This window comes from Oryzias latipes, chromosome 1, assembly GCF_002234675.1.
Source record: "Oryzias latipes chromosome 1, ASM223467v1".
Classification (NCBI taxonomy): Eukaryota; Metazoa; Chordata; class Actinopteri; order Beloniformes; family Adrianichthyidae; genus Oryzias; species Oryzias latipes.
The window spans coordinates 3,686,015-3,699,702 of record NC_019859.2 but is presented as its reverse complement, the minus strand read 5'-3'; the positions used below and the strand labels follow the sequence as shown (position 1 = coordinate 3,699,702).

The 13,688-nt window shown below is 39.8% G+C and overlaps 1 protein-coding gene across 2 annotated transcripts in view; it reads right to left on the bottom strand.

Annotated features, from left to right (window-relative positions):
* LOC101170816 (potassium voltage-gated channel subfamily H member 1) overlaps window positions 1–13,688 on the bottom strand; it is a 66,232-nt gene that overhangs the window by 25,151 nt on the left and 27,393 nt on the right. For both annotated transcript variants that reach the window (XM_023954282.1, XM_023954290.1), the window contains exon 8: window positions 2,193–2,392. In XM_023954282.1, the coding sequence (XP_023810050.1) occupies window positions 2,193–2,392 (200 nt within the window). The remainder of the gene's footprint in view (window positions 1–2,192; window positions 2,393–13,688) is intronic.

Below are 13,688 nucleotides of genomic sequence, written 5' to 3'. Positions count from 1 at the left end.
CCAATTGACCTACAAGAATTAGATTATAAAATTTAGTTACATTTACAATGTGGTGTAAATATTGATTAAAGCAAGGTTGGGTTATAAAATTCAATTATACTTAAGTAACCCCCCACCCACACAAAAAAATTTGACAGCCCTTACCAGCCCACAAAGATAGACTTCATAAATATTAGGTTAAATCATTGTCCATAGCTCTAAATAAAACAATTAAAATACAAAAAAAAAAACTTGTATACATTTTGCTTGTAAAATGCATTTTGCAACACATACAGAGTATAATAAAACGACATTCCCTATTTAATTTCTGGGATAATCTACGTTCACATGACATCCAGCGAGCAGGAAAGGGTGTCTGTTGTGTCTGTCTTAAAATTTTGTCCCACCTGTAAAAATTTGTTTTTTAGTATGTAGTAACTTTTTGCAAAGTGACACTAAAAAATTCCTTCCTTCCACAGGACAGATGCAATTTTGAGTACGTTTTTTTAAGGGATGCCACAACTGGTTAAAAGTCAAAAATAGTTTTTTACATGATTCAAGCATACATGAAACTTGCTAAATAGTAAATAAATAAAATTATATAAATGCAGGAAAACACATTTTCCTAAAATGTAAAATAGTTATCTAAAACCCCTAACTGCATTCACACAGAACGTAATTTCGTGTGTCTGTGACCAAGTTAAGGCTTGCTGTTCCTGTATTAGTTCGAAAGGGAGTAGGCCTAAGCAAACAGGTGGCTTTATCATGTCTGTCTGTCCGCCAAGGTGGATGTGGAGCGCTCCAGCCCCATGGGCCCTGTGGAACAAACTGGCGACCTGTCCAAGGTTTCCCCCACCTTTCCTTAACAGTAATCTGACGTGCTCCGGCAACCCCGCTGCTCCGAAAGGGATAAAGCGGGTTAAGAAGATGGATGGACGGATGGATGGAATTGTGACGTTGAGTCGCCATTTTGGATTTGTACTTCACCTGCTAATCGAGTCCCCGAAAACGTCAAGTCCCAGAGACGAGTCCCAGATTGTTTAAAAGCCACAACCTCGCCAACGGTCTTTTTTTTTTTTTTTTTTTTAAACTCAGGCCGCGCCGCTGAAAACACACTGCGCTCAAATCGCGCCACAGATCCTCTACATTAACTTAACATTGAAACTCGAAGTCTGTGTGTGTAGCATTAGCTGTTAAGGTAAAGCTGCATTTACAACATTTGTGCGTGTAGTGCATTACAGAAGGCCACGGACGGGTTGGATGAAACCGCTGCGTGAAAGCAGCTTAACAGCAACAAAAAAGCGTAGAAAAGTTATACAATTCTCTCTAGATACATTATTGTATATACTAAGGGCCATTTAACAGTATTTTTTCCCCATAAATTAGTTTAACTTACCGCTTGTGAAGAACTTTTTCCAGCACTGATGAAATTGCCGCAGCTCATGGAAAATTACCACGTTGCACTTTCTTGCACAGGGTTTCCGAGGCAAAAGCCCAGGGGCCTTGACTCTCTATAGTGTCAAATGAACTTCACTTGGCCAAAATAACTCCAACACTGAACATCATTTGAATCGCAATGTGTTAAAATAACACTTCAAGAGTGTCAGCACCTTGTACTTTCTTGCACAGGGTTTCCGAGGCAGAAGCCCAGGGGCATTGACTCTCTGTAGTGTTAAATTAGCCTAATTTGGGTAACACTGATAAATAACCCCAACACTGAACACCATTTGAATCGCAATGTGTTAAAATAACACTTCAAGAGTGGAAATCAACTCTGGTTTGTTTAACACCGAAATTTCAACTCTCCAGTTTTTGCTGTGTACGTGTTTTCATCAGCAGCACACAGTGGATTTAAAAATATATATAAAAATGTTCGTTTTTTGTTTTTACTTTGACAAATGGGTGACGTGGTATTTGCTGTTAGAAAAAAATTGGAGGCATGGTGTTCGTATTGTCTTAAAATCCAGGGCACTGGATAGTCCCAAACTCTATAGTTTCCCTAGGGTTAGGGAGTTATGAGAGAATTCGGACAAAGCCACAAAAGTAAATCCCAGTTTTGAAGCTTTACTTCTGTATTTTCTGGTTCTTCAGCTTTAAAGTAGTTCTTTCATTTCTAGGCTCAGGAGGAAAACAAAGTTAATCAAGAAGCTCTCAAGGATCATCCATGAGCAGTCACACAAAGAGTTTCAAACACTTTCCCTCCACACACAAACCTTGTCAGTGTCGATGCCTCTGGTCATGGACCAGGTGGATACGATGTAGTCCATCACTCGCTCACTGAGGCCTTTGGGAACCTGATAGAGTTTGAGGAAGTCTCTCACACTGTTGAGCATCTCGTGGTAGCGGTTGGTGTTGGCGTACATCTGCTGGAAGATGGTGGTGACGTTACCAAAGATAGTCGCATAAAGCAACGCTGCAAGCAAGACGAGAATGAACAGCGGTTTAGTTCATTTGTTGCATGTATTTCTGCCAATTTAATAAATTCGAAAGAAGACAGAGAAAGAAAATGGATTACAGCTTAAAAAAAAAATTAGCCAGGATTAGACAGATAGTTTTGCGGACATAAGATGATTTTTTTTGTTTTGCTGAATTTAGCCTTAAACAGATTTCACTTAGGCTTTAGACAGGATCACTTGAAATTTTAGTGGACCCAGACCAAAACTAAATCAGCTTTGAACTGTTTCAAACAAACGGGAGACTCCAAGATCTGATTCATGCCTTCATTTCAAGCTGGCTGGACTGCTGCTACAGCTTTCAGCCTACAGACAAAGACTCAAACGATCTAATCCAGTCACCAAACAGGTTCAGCTCTGGACACCTGAGACTGAGACCACGTTGCTGGACTGTTTCATGACAACAGACTGGGATGTGTTTAAAGCTGCAGCCACTCTGGAGGACTCTTCTGTCAGCATACAGGATTATGCTGGTTATGTGACCGGGTACATCAGCACTTGTGTGGATGGAGAACATCATGCCCACCATCCAAGTCAGGAAGTTTCCTAACCAGAAGCCCTGGATAAACGGCCACGTACTTCACATGCTGCGTGCTCACTCCACTGCATTTACATCTGGCAATGAGTCCGAGTACAAAGCTGCGAAGTACGGCCTGCAGAGAGTGGTGAACACTGCGTCAGAGATCACCAGGACTCCTTTGTTCTCACTGGAGAGCATCTACAAACGTAAGATCCGCAGGAGAGCTACCTCCATCATCAAGGACCCCACCCACTCGCAACGAGGTCTGTTCACTCTCCTCCCCTCGGGACGGAGGTACAGGAGTGTGAAGTGCAGGACCACCAGACTCAGGAACTCTTGCTTTCCCTCAGCAATCAGACTCCGTAACAGCTGACAGGAGTCTGGAAGAATAAACTGCAGCTTGCACATCCTCATTGTTCGCTACTGTTTATCATCACCGTTTTTGCACATTTAGAATTTGCACGACATCTTGTGTGTTTTTTTGTGTGTGTATGTTTTGTGTGAATTTTCAATTTCCTGTATACTTTTTTGGCATTCGGGGCAGACAGCAAAGTAAGAATTTCATCGTGCAGGGAAACCTGTTTCTTCATATGAGAATAAACTTTTGAATCTTTGAATCTTGAATCTTGAAAAACCCACTTTCAATGCATTCTTGAACGCGCATCACATGCCCGGTCTGTACGTAGCTCTATCCAGCGTACAACAGCCTGATGAGCGCAAATTTTCACTACATGCATTTAGATTAAGTTTAGTCCTTTGTTAAAAGCACTGCACTCTTAATGTGCCTTGATTGCATTGTAGTTTCTTTTTTTTTTTCTGAATGCAGCAAAGCTTTCTAATGTCAGGTGCTGTGCAGATAAAACCCGCTTTGCCTCTATTTGAACATGAAATCTCTTGGAGGTCTTGAACCTTACACTTACGATGGACCCATTCCAACCTCTTAGCTGCCAAAAAAACCTACAGAAAGCAGACCCTCTAAAAGCAGGGCTTCCTCCTGCAATCAGTCTACAACGCCACACTTTTCCATGACGACACAATCTCCCGACAATTCAAAAGCATAGATTTTGACAGTTTCCACAAAATATTCAATCTGTAGTTATGTGGCAAAGGCCATTTCCATTTTTTGATATATTTTTAATTTTTTTTGTTTTGGTGCAGAACAAAGGTTAATCTCTGATGTTGCAGGGGGAGAAGAAAAGAAAACCAAATGAAAGAGGCTATTTTCTCATCCAGAGTCTTCAGATTTCATTGAAAGCAGATTGCGCTGGCAAAGGCTACGCTTTTATTTTTGTATGTTTTGAAAATATTGGGCATCAGTTTCATGTTACGATGACAAAAATATATTTTTTCCCAGGACACAAGTAAACAGTACACCAAGCCTTAGTCATAACTGCCCCTATGGGTGGATACAAGCTCTCGTGAACATTTCTTACACTTTGCTGGTGTGAGTTACATTCATTAGACACAACATATCCAACAAAACAGCAATATATATATATATATATATATATATATATATATATTATAGCTACAGTAACTGTTATTACTATAGCTCTTATTACAATTTTAAACCACCATTACTTTTGCATGCTAGCAAAATAATCTCTCAAATAATACTAGAATCTTTCTTTCACTTTTGGCAACCCTCTCAATCCAACTGGACTTGGGACCGGCACAGCAGCAGAGAAGGGAATAGGGAGCAGCCCGGAATCGAACCCAGGTTTCATAGACAGAAGGCGCTGCAAACCAGCACGAGCTAAACCAGCCGCCACTTGTATAATAGCTATTTTTAACAACAGTGTAATGCTTTATTCAGTAGATCATTTGAAAATTGTTTTTAGTTTTTCTAATTTGTTTTTTCGCTCTAAAAAAGCTTATTTTGCACTACACACAATCTGACTAAATTATTCCTAATTCAAGAACTTGACTGGAGTACAATAGATTAGATTATCTGTTAACCCTTGACTCCAAGAAAGTGTCATTTTTCACAGCCCTCAGCCACTTTTGTTCTCAGGAGTTTGATAGTAAGAGATCTCTGGTTGCAGGTTTAATGAATGTGCACGCCGTGTCCTTGTCAGTATTGACGGATTAACCGTTACTCCTCACAGCCCCAGCTCAGCGCATCAATACAGAATAGTGCAGTCCGTCACTGACAAGCCTCCACCTCCATCACAGCCTGGAAGCTCAACGGAGACGGGGACAATGAATCGATATCTGCCGCTCCATCAGCAGCAGAACACTGCTGTCATGTACTCTGAGCGCAGACACAGCAGCTCAGATTGTGGCGCTGATTGCAGATGTCACAGTCGTTACAAAAGACCAAGAGTGACCTTCAGAAAGGTATTGCACTCGCTCAGCACAGCAGTGGAGCCAAGCTGGTGCTGAACCAGCAGCAGCAGGACCAGAAGCACAGCCAAGTCTGAATCTCCACTGCTGAGAGGCGAGTGGCTTGCTTTGATCTTGTTCTTTTCATCAAAACAATAAAAACATTATTTTCGCGGTTTTTTTTCTCACTTTTCCCTGTTAGTTTTTACACCCTCAACATGATTTTTAGGCAAGTGATTTATTATTAAATGTTTTTTATCTTTTAAACCTGCTTTTTTTTAATTATTTCTAAATAATCCAGACATGTTTATTGTTTAAAAACACACTCCAAAGGAAATCATGATGTTTTTAATATGTTCTTGATTCATTTTTCTCATGATGGAGGACAAATATAAGAAAATTCAGATTAAAAATTACATTTCTGAGTATTTCTTTATTCAAATAGTTGTGAATCTGAAGCAGATGAGAAAATGCAATAGAATAGATTAGAATGGAATTATCTTTATTTGTCATTGCACACTTGTACAATGACAGAATGACCGGCCGTCCCCCAACTCCCTCTGGATGAAGCCATCTGCTGTTTTTAAACGTGTAGTTGTAGAGTTTGATAAGTTAATTCTTCTCTAAGAGTTCTGGTACATCGCCTGTCCGTCCTGGGGGAGGATCCCTCCTTCAGGTGGACACCCCTGAGGTTTCTAAGGGCAGGGATGTCCAGTTTAGTTTAGTCTGTTTAGTTAATTCAGTTTAGAACTTTTCCTATTGAATTCTTTACATTCATCATCCTTATGATTTTATGTTTACTTAACAATTACCGGTACGAAGCCCATTGAGACGACTGTTGTTGTGATTTTGGGCTACACAAATAAAATTGTATGGAATTGAATTGAATGAAATTAAAAAGCTATCCCGTTTTCCAAGTGCAGAAGGCAACAACAGTAAAATATAAAATAAGTATAAAAACAAAAGGCTAGATCTTGAAAGCAGAATCAGGAGAATCTGTCAATCAAATGTTTAGAATATTCAATGCAAGACCACCTCTTTTTATAGGGGCATCTGATTGGTCAGTTTTTAAATTGATTAATGTGCAGAAAAAATATCACGAAAAAACAGAGGATTATGCAGAACATGTTGAAAAAGGTATAAGAGCAAGAATTGTTATCCTGAGCAATAAAATGACTAAGTAACAGCTGTTAATTTCTCTATAGAAGTCTTCCTGAGGCCGCGGGTACTTCCAGTTTGAAAGGGGTCACTCAGTCCAGTTTTCATATATAGTCAATGTATGCAACCCTTATTTCTTATTGTTTTGATAAATATTAAATGCAGATCCTGATGAACACTTTAGGTCCACTAAGGCATTTTGTTTTACAAGCTTTTGTTTCAGGAGCAAAATTGTCCATGTATTCCTAATTTTCCACATTTTCCTAATGTGAGCCCATCCCAATGTCACAACAAGTATTACAACACTTACACACACTACAGTATGCTAATAACCCAAACTCTCTTCCCGGGTCCCAGATGCTGGCTGTCATGGCAACAGATTCCTGTCAGCCCCCAGCCGCTCACAGCCACTTTGAGAGCCAAGAAGATGAGGCTGTGTGTGAGGAGGGCTTGGACCAAAACTCAGCCTCCTTTGAGTGTCCTCCTAAATCTAAATAGTAAGGAGAGGCTTTTATCAGGCCTGCACTGCAGCCCTTAAACTGTCTCAGAGAAGGTTTCTAATAGGAGCTCCGCAGGGATAAACTGTTGAGAGAAATCCCTGTCCGGTTTAGCTTCACTGAAACTAGGTCAGAAGTTTACTTTCAAAAGCCTCTCTGTGCCCCCCTGATCTACTTTGAAGGTACATTTAACCACAGAAGTTAGAAAATAACAGTGCATTTTTGAAATAAAAAATAACATTGATTTACATCTTTAAAAAAAAATTGAGGCATTAAAATAGAAATGTAAGCCTCCTTTTTGATTTCTGCGTCTCCTGAGAGGTTGGATGTCTGACTGTGATCCAAACCAACAGACTGCAGGTCATGATGGAACCCGATGTGACTGTGGATTCCGATCAAGGAGACACATTGTCAACATTAAGGCTCTTCATGCTTAGACTCTGTGAGGAAATGACTTTTTCTATACATGTGCTCTGAGCTCTGGAAGACTTCCACATACTGTCTGTCTCCCTTCACTGTCAGCAGTTATGTAACATGTGGATGGCACAGAAGAAAAGGTCGTGAAGACGTGACAGCCTATAGTACTCATTACATGAACAGATTTATATCAATTAGAATGTTTTATTAACATTACTAGACTACAACATCACAATTATGCAGAAAATAAAAGGGGAAAAAACTGAGAAACTAAAACCATAGAATTCATCCATCCATCTGCGGGACCAACTAAATCTCTGGAGTCAACCCAGCAATTGTTCGGCGAATGCGGGGTACACCTTGAACAAGTCTGCTGCAGTGTCACATGCACACCTATGGGCAATTTGGACTGTAAGAGGAACTGGAGTTCCCAAGAAAACCCACACGTGCACATGGAGAACATGCAGGTCTTCTTGCTGTGAGGCGAGAAAGCTAACCACTGTGCAGCTGTGCAGATGTAGCTATGAAATATACTATTCTTGTGAGAGAACACATAAAGAAACCAACACAAAACTACCGTAATTTACGGGTTATAGAGCGCACCTGATTAAAAGCCGCAACTACCCAATTTAATGAAGTTACGTGACCATTTACACACACAAGCCGCACCAGTATACAAGCCGCATGTTGTTACCGCCACTTTCGGCCGTCATTGTTTAGCCTGACCCGCAGACTGTACTTCTGGCTTCTGTCTCACTGAGGGAGGAGTTAACAGAGCGTCGACTCTTTCATTTGAACACATCCACATCTCCCAAACAGCATGCAGCTCACTTCTGTTCACAGGTTCCTCAGTCGGGAAATTTACCCCCGCGATTCAATCAATCAATTTATTATTTGTATAGAACTTATAAAAGCCAAGGCAACCAAAGTGCTTAACATAAAATCCAATAAAATCACAAACAATATGATGCAATAAAAAAAACAATAACAATAAAACAATAAAATCAATTGAACAATAAAAGCAACAAAACAATAAAAGAATAAAATTAATAAAATGAACAAGTCCCACTAGATACGCTCACTGGAGTTAAAAGCCTGAGTAAAAAGATGTGTTTTTAAAAGAGTCTTAAAATTACTGACAGTTCTAGCAAACCTCACAGAATAGGGAAGAGCATTCCAGAGTTCAGGACCTGCAACTGAAAAGGCTCTGTCTCCCCGAGTCACAAGCCGAGTCCTGGGAACCACTAAAAGCATTTGATCTTCAGATCTTAGGACTCGACATGGACGATAAACATGCAAAAACTCAGAAAGATACTGAGGTGCCAGACCATTCAGACATTTAAAAACCAAAAGTAGAATCTTAAAAGTAATTCTAAAAGACACAGGCAGCCAATGAAGTGAGCGTAATATCGGTGTTATGTGCTCACATCGTCTGGTCCCCGTTAACAGGCGGGCCGCTGAATTTTGAACCAGCTGGAGACGGCGGAGCAGAGACTGATCTATACCACTGTACAGAGAGTTACAGTAGTCCAGTCTGGAAAAGATCAAAGCATGCATCACTTGTTGCAAAGCGTGAGGAGGAAGATATGGCTTGACTTTGCTAATTAGCCTCAAGTGATAAAAACTAGACTGGACTACAAGACTGACCTGTTTGTCAAATTTAAAATGCCTGTCAAGGTTTACCCCAAGATTTCTAATGAACGGAGCATCTGAAGGGTCCAGGGGGCCAACAGCACTACAGCAGCCTGTCAGCAGGTCAGACTTTCCAAAAACGAACACCTCTGTCTTGTTTTTGTTGAGACAGAGGAAGTTCAGCTCCATCCAGGACTTGATGTCTGCTAAGCAGTTCTGCAATCTGTCGAGAGCCTCCGCTCCTCCAGATTTTAGGGGAAGATAGATAGATTCCCCACTTCCCATGAGTCTTAGGGGCTTAAGGCGGGGCTAACCCCCAGGTCGCCACACTGTGTTGTAGATTGAGGAAGTATAATATATGTGCTGAAACCGCGTGCCTGTTTAAGAAGGAGCAGGGATTGGCAGCGGAAGGAGGGGAGAACGAGAGAGCAGCTCTCCTCTCCGACAGCAATATGGTAGTAACAGGGCTGGTTAAAAAAAACATACCCGAAAAAAAGAGCAGCGGTGACTTAAAAGCGCACGCCAGAAGTTTCCTTCTACAACAGTGACACACTGTTGCTCCGGGGACGCCGCGGTCAGGGTAGTTTAAACATGCTTCCTGGAATACCCCCCAGGTCTACTGGATTTTGCCTCCTTCATCCATCAGTTCATTCCTTTTCATAAAAAATGCAACATTTAAAAAGACTCCATTAAACATTTTCAGAAAACCCCTCATTTTAAGGGGCTGTATCCAAATTTTTGTCATAAAAATATTATTCTTCATGTTTTTGGGGGCATTTTTCTGATATTATTTGCTGTAATTATTCAACTCTGATCAAGATGTGGTGTTTCAATCCTAGAAAAATAACTGTTTGTTTAAAATTACTAGAGAAGATGAAATATGAATTTATTGCAGTAGATTTGTTCAATCTAATTTCACTACGTTTTTGTAAAAAACGTTAGTAGTTATTGAAATTAATTAATTATTGTTGCCTTTTACTCTGTTGGTAAGAGTTAAAAGGCAACAAAACTAAAGAAAAGGTTTATTAAAATCCCCTTAAGATGGTCAACATCCAAAATAATTCGTACAAGTTGTTCAGACAGCTTGGAAATGGTATCCAAAACGACGTTATTTATGACAGTATGGCTCCCTGGAAGTACAAAAATAAGACATCCAAAAAGTACCGCTAATGCTTCAGAGAAGTATCACAATCTGTGATGTTGAGTCACTTTTGTTCAGGTTTGAATGATCAGTGCCGTTGCCTCCAGCTTCCCAGCTCGATCCGGCTCTCTCCTGTGCGACTGGATGTTTACAAACAACAGAAGAGAACAGGGAAGACTGAGACGCCAGCAGATATGGAGAGAATAACTCCACTGCATGACACGGGCTGTCAGGTTTCATCACATCACAAAGGAAAAAGGCCGTTACTTTGATGTCATGAATCTGGAAGTATCTAAAAGATTAATCACTGGCAATTAAAGAAATCTTAAAGAGAAGCCGTTACGGCTTTTTTTTTTTTTTTAAAGCAAGCTATCGACACAAAGATTTACACAGAAGCAGCCGTAGTGAGATTTCCACTAAAGATTTGAATTTAGGGTAAAATAACAGGTTAGTAACCTGACTGGAGGTACAAGCAATGACATTGACTAATAAACAGAAAAATAGTTAAAAGATTACGTTTTTCTTTAAAAAAATGATTGGGGCTCTGACCATAATTACGACGGAGTATTAGGGCCACCAAAAAAAAAAAAAAAAAAAAAAAAAAAAAAGCCACCAAAAAAAAAAAAAGTAAAATTACGAGTTTTTATCTCGTAAATTTAGGAGATAAAAACTCGTAAATTTATGAGAAAAAACTCGTAATTTCACAAGATTTTAAGTCTCTGCATACTCACTTCCACTTAATATCGTAAATTTACGAGTGTTTTTCTCATAAATTTACGATATTAAGTGGAAGTGAGTATGCAGAGCAGCAGGTGAACGCCGTGCAGCAACAGAGCAGACCGACTAAACTTTGTTGAACAGGTGAGCTGAATGAGCTTGAACGTTCCAAATATCTGGAACCTCATTTGTTTGATTTACAATTTATTAAAGTTTTATTTATTGATGGTTGGTTTGCAGGATCCCTGCAGCCCGATGAAGCCATCGGTGTCCCTGCAGCTTTCCACTTCAATCCTTTCTTCCTCCACCCAAAACAAGATCTCTACGTTTGTGTGACGCTTCCGACTGAGGAGGAGGATCACTTTTTTTGGCATTTTCAACGTTTTAATGCTAATATAATATATATAGACTATATAATATATATAGACTATTTTCATTCATCTTTGTTGTTTAATGATATAACGGGACGTTTACTTCCGCATTGGTGTTCGGATCTGATGACAGGTTCATGACGTAAGGTGACAGATGAACTTCAGGGTTTGTGAATGAAAAGGAGAATAAAAGCTGCAACGATCCTCTGCACCCAAACGGGTCTCTGAGCTCCTCATTTTACATTTGAAACTCCGCTTTACTGACACTGAACCCCGGAAAACCGGCTCCACTGACAATAATCTGATTTTGAGTCGCCAAAAGTTCAGAATCTCTTTGTTTTAAACCGATAATAAACCTGGAAATAAAGCTTCACAAAAGGCTCCACATCTTTCATCTTCAAGCGATGCTCCGATAAACGGACAACTTCGGTGTTTTCTCCTTGTTAATCTATGACTTTTTTCTCGTAAATTTACGAGAAAAAAACTCGTAAATTTACGAGTTTTTTTCGTAATTTTACTTTTTTTTTTTTTTTTGGTGGCCCTAATACTCCGTCCGACGGAGTATTAGGGCCACCAAAAAAAAAAAAAAAATTAGAGCCACCAAAAAAAAAAAAAAGTAAAATTACGAGATTTTATCTCGTAAATTTAGGAGATAAAAACTCGTAAATTTAGGAGATAAAAACTCGTAAATTTAGGAGAAAAAAAGTCGTAATTTTAGGAGATTACAGTGGAAGTTAGCATGCAGAGCAGCAGGTGAACGCCGTGCAGCAGCAGAGCAGACCGACTAAACTTTGTTGAACAGGTGAGCTGAATGTTTATTGATAACGTTCCAAATGTCTGGAAGGTCATTTGTTTGATTTACGATTCATTAAAGTTTTATTTATTGATGGTTGGTTTGCAGGATCTCTGCAGCCCGATGAAGCCGTCGTCGGTGTCCCTGCAGCTGTTCGCTTGAATCCTTTCTTCCTCCACCAAAGACAAGACTCTACGTCTGTGTGACGCTTCCGTCACACAAAAGGAGGAGCACTTTTTTTTTGGCATTTTCAACGTTCCAAAGCTAATATAAAACACTATTTTCATTCCTCTTTATTGTTTTATGCTGAAACGGGACATTTCATCTGCAGGAGGGGGCGTTTGTAACACTGTTTACTTCCGCATTGGTGTTCGGATGACAGGTTCATGACGTAATGAGACAAATGAACTTCAGGATATGTGAATGAAAAGGAGAATAAAGGCTGCAGCGATTGTCTACACCCAAACGTGTCTCTGAGCTCCTTATTTTACATATTAAACTCCGCTTTACTGACACTGAACCCCGGAAAGACTGCTACACGGAAAATAATCTGATTTTGAGTCGCCAAAAGGTTCAGAATCTCTCTGTTTTAAACCTATAATAATCCGGAAATGAAGCTTCACAAAAGGCTCCACATACTTCATCTTCAAGCTAGGCTCCGATAAACGGACAACTTCGGTGTTTTTTCCTTAATCTACGACTTTTTTCTTGTAAATTTATGAGATAAAAAGTCGTAAATTTATGAGATAAAAAGTCGTAAATTGACGAGTTTTTATCTCCTAAATTTACGAGATAAAATCTCGTAATTTTACTTTTTTTTTTTTTTGGTGGCTCTAATTTTTTTTTTTTTGGTGGCCCTAATACTCCGTCGTACCGTCGTACATAATAGACCTCTTATAAAAAAATAAAAATGTCTCATCATGTGGGGTCAAAATCATTTTCATGAAGAACCAAAAAAAAAAAAAAAAAAAAAAAAAAAAAGATGTATTTACATCCAAATCCTCAGTCTGGTTTTGTGATCTAAGACTCTAAAATACTGGAAAGTCTTGTAAATGTCCACAACATTATTTGGTTCACGACAACCAGCCTAGACCGATATACAGTAATTTCCGGACTATAACCCGCTACTTTTTTCCTGCGCTTACAGTCGTGCGGCTTATTCAGTGACGCGGTTATAATTGGCGGCCGCCATGTACGCATTTTCGGACACAGTGAATGGTTTGTATTCTCCATCTAACACCAAGCACAAGTCATTTGTTTTTCAACGCACCTCTAAGCAGCCAAACAGCATGGACTTGACTTCAGGTCTTAGACACTTCAGTCATGGTTCAACAAAACGAAACACGCATGCCCGGCCGCATCCCAGAATCCTTTGGTGCCATTAGACCCAACGTGCACGTGATCGCCACTACAATATCATGAAGCTTTCAAGTTAAAAGCAATCGTTAAAAACAGCGTGAAAAAATCCACCATCACCATCGGGTTTGGAAAAGCCGGTCAGCTGCGTGACGGAGAGAACAGCGCATGCTCAGGAGTGAATTTACCTCTGAGTCATAGTGACTCAGCTGGCTGCACGTAAATATGTGAGAATAACATCAGCCTTTATTTTGTCGGGACACGACTGGAAACACAAATTGACGTGGTCGTGTTAACGGTTTCTAAGGACTGAGCGGAGTTTTGCATTG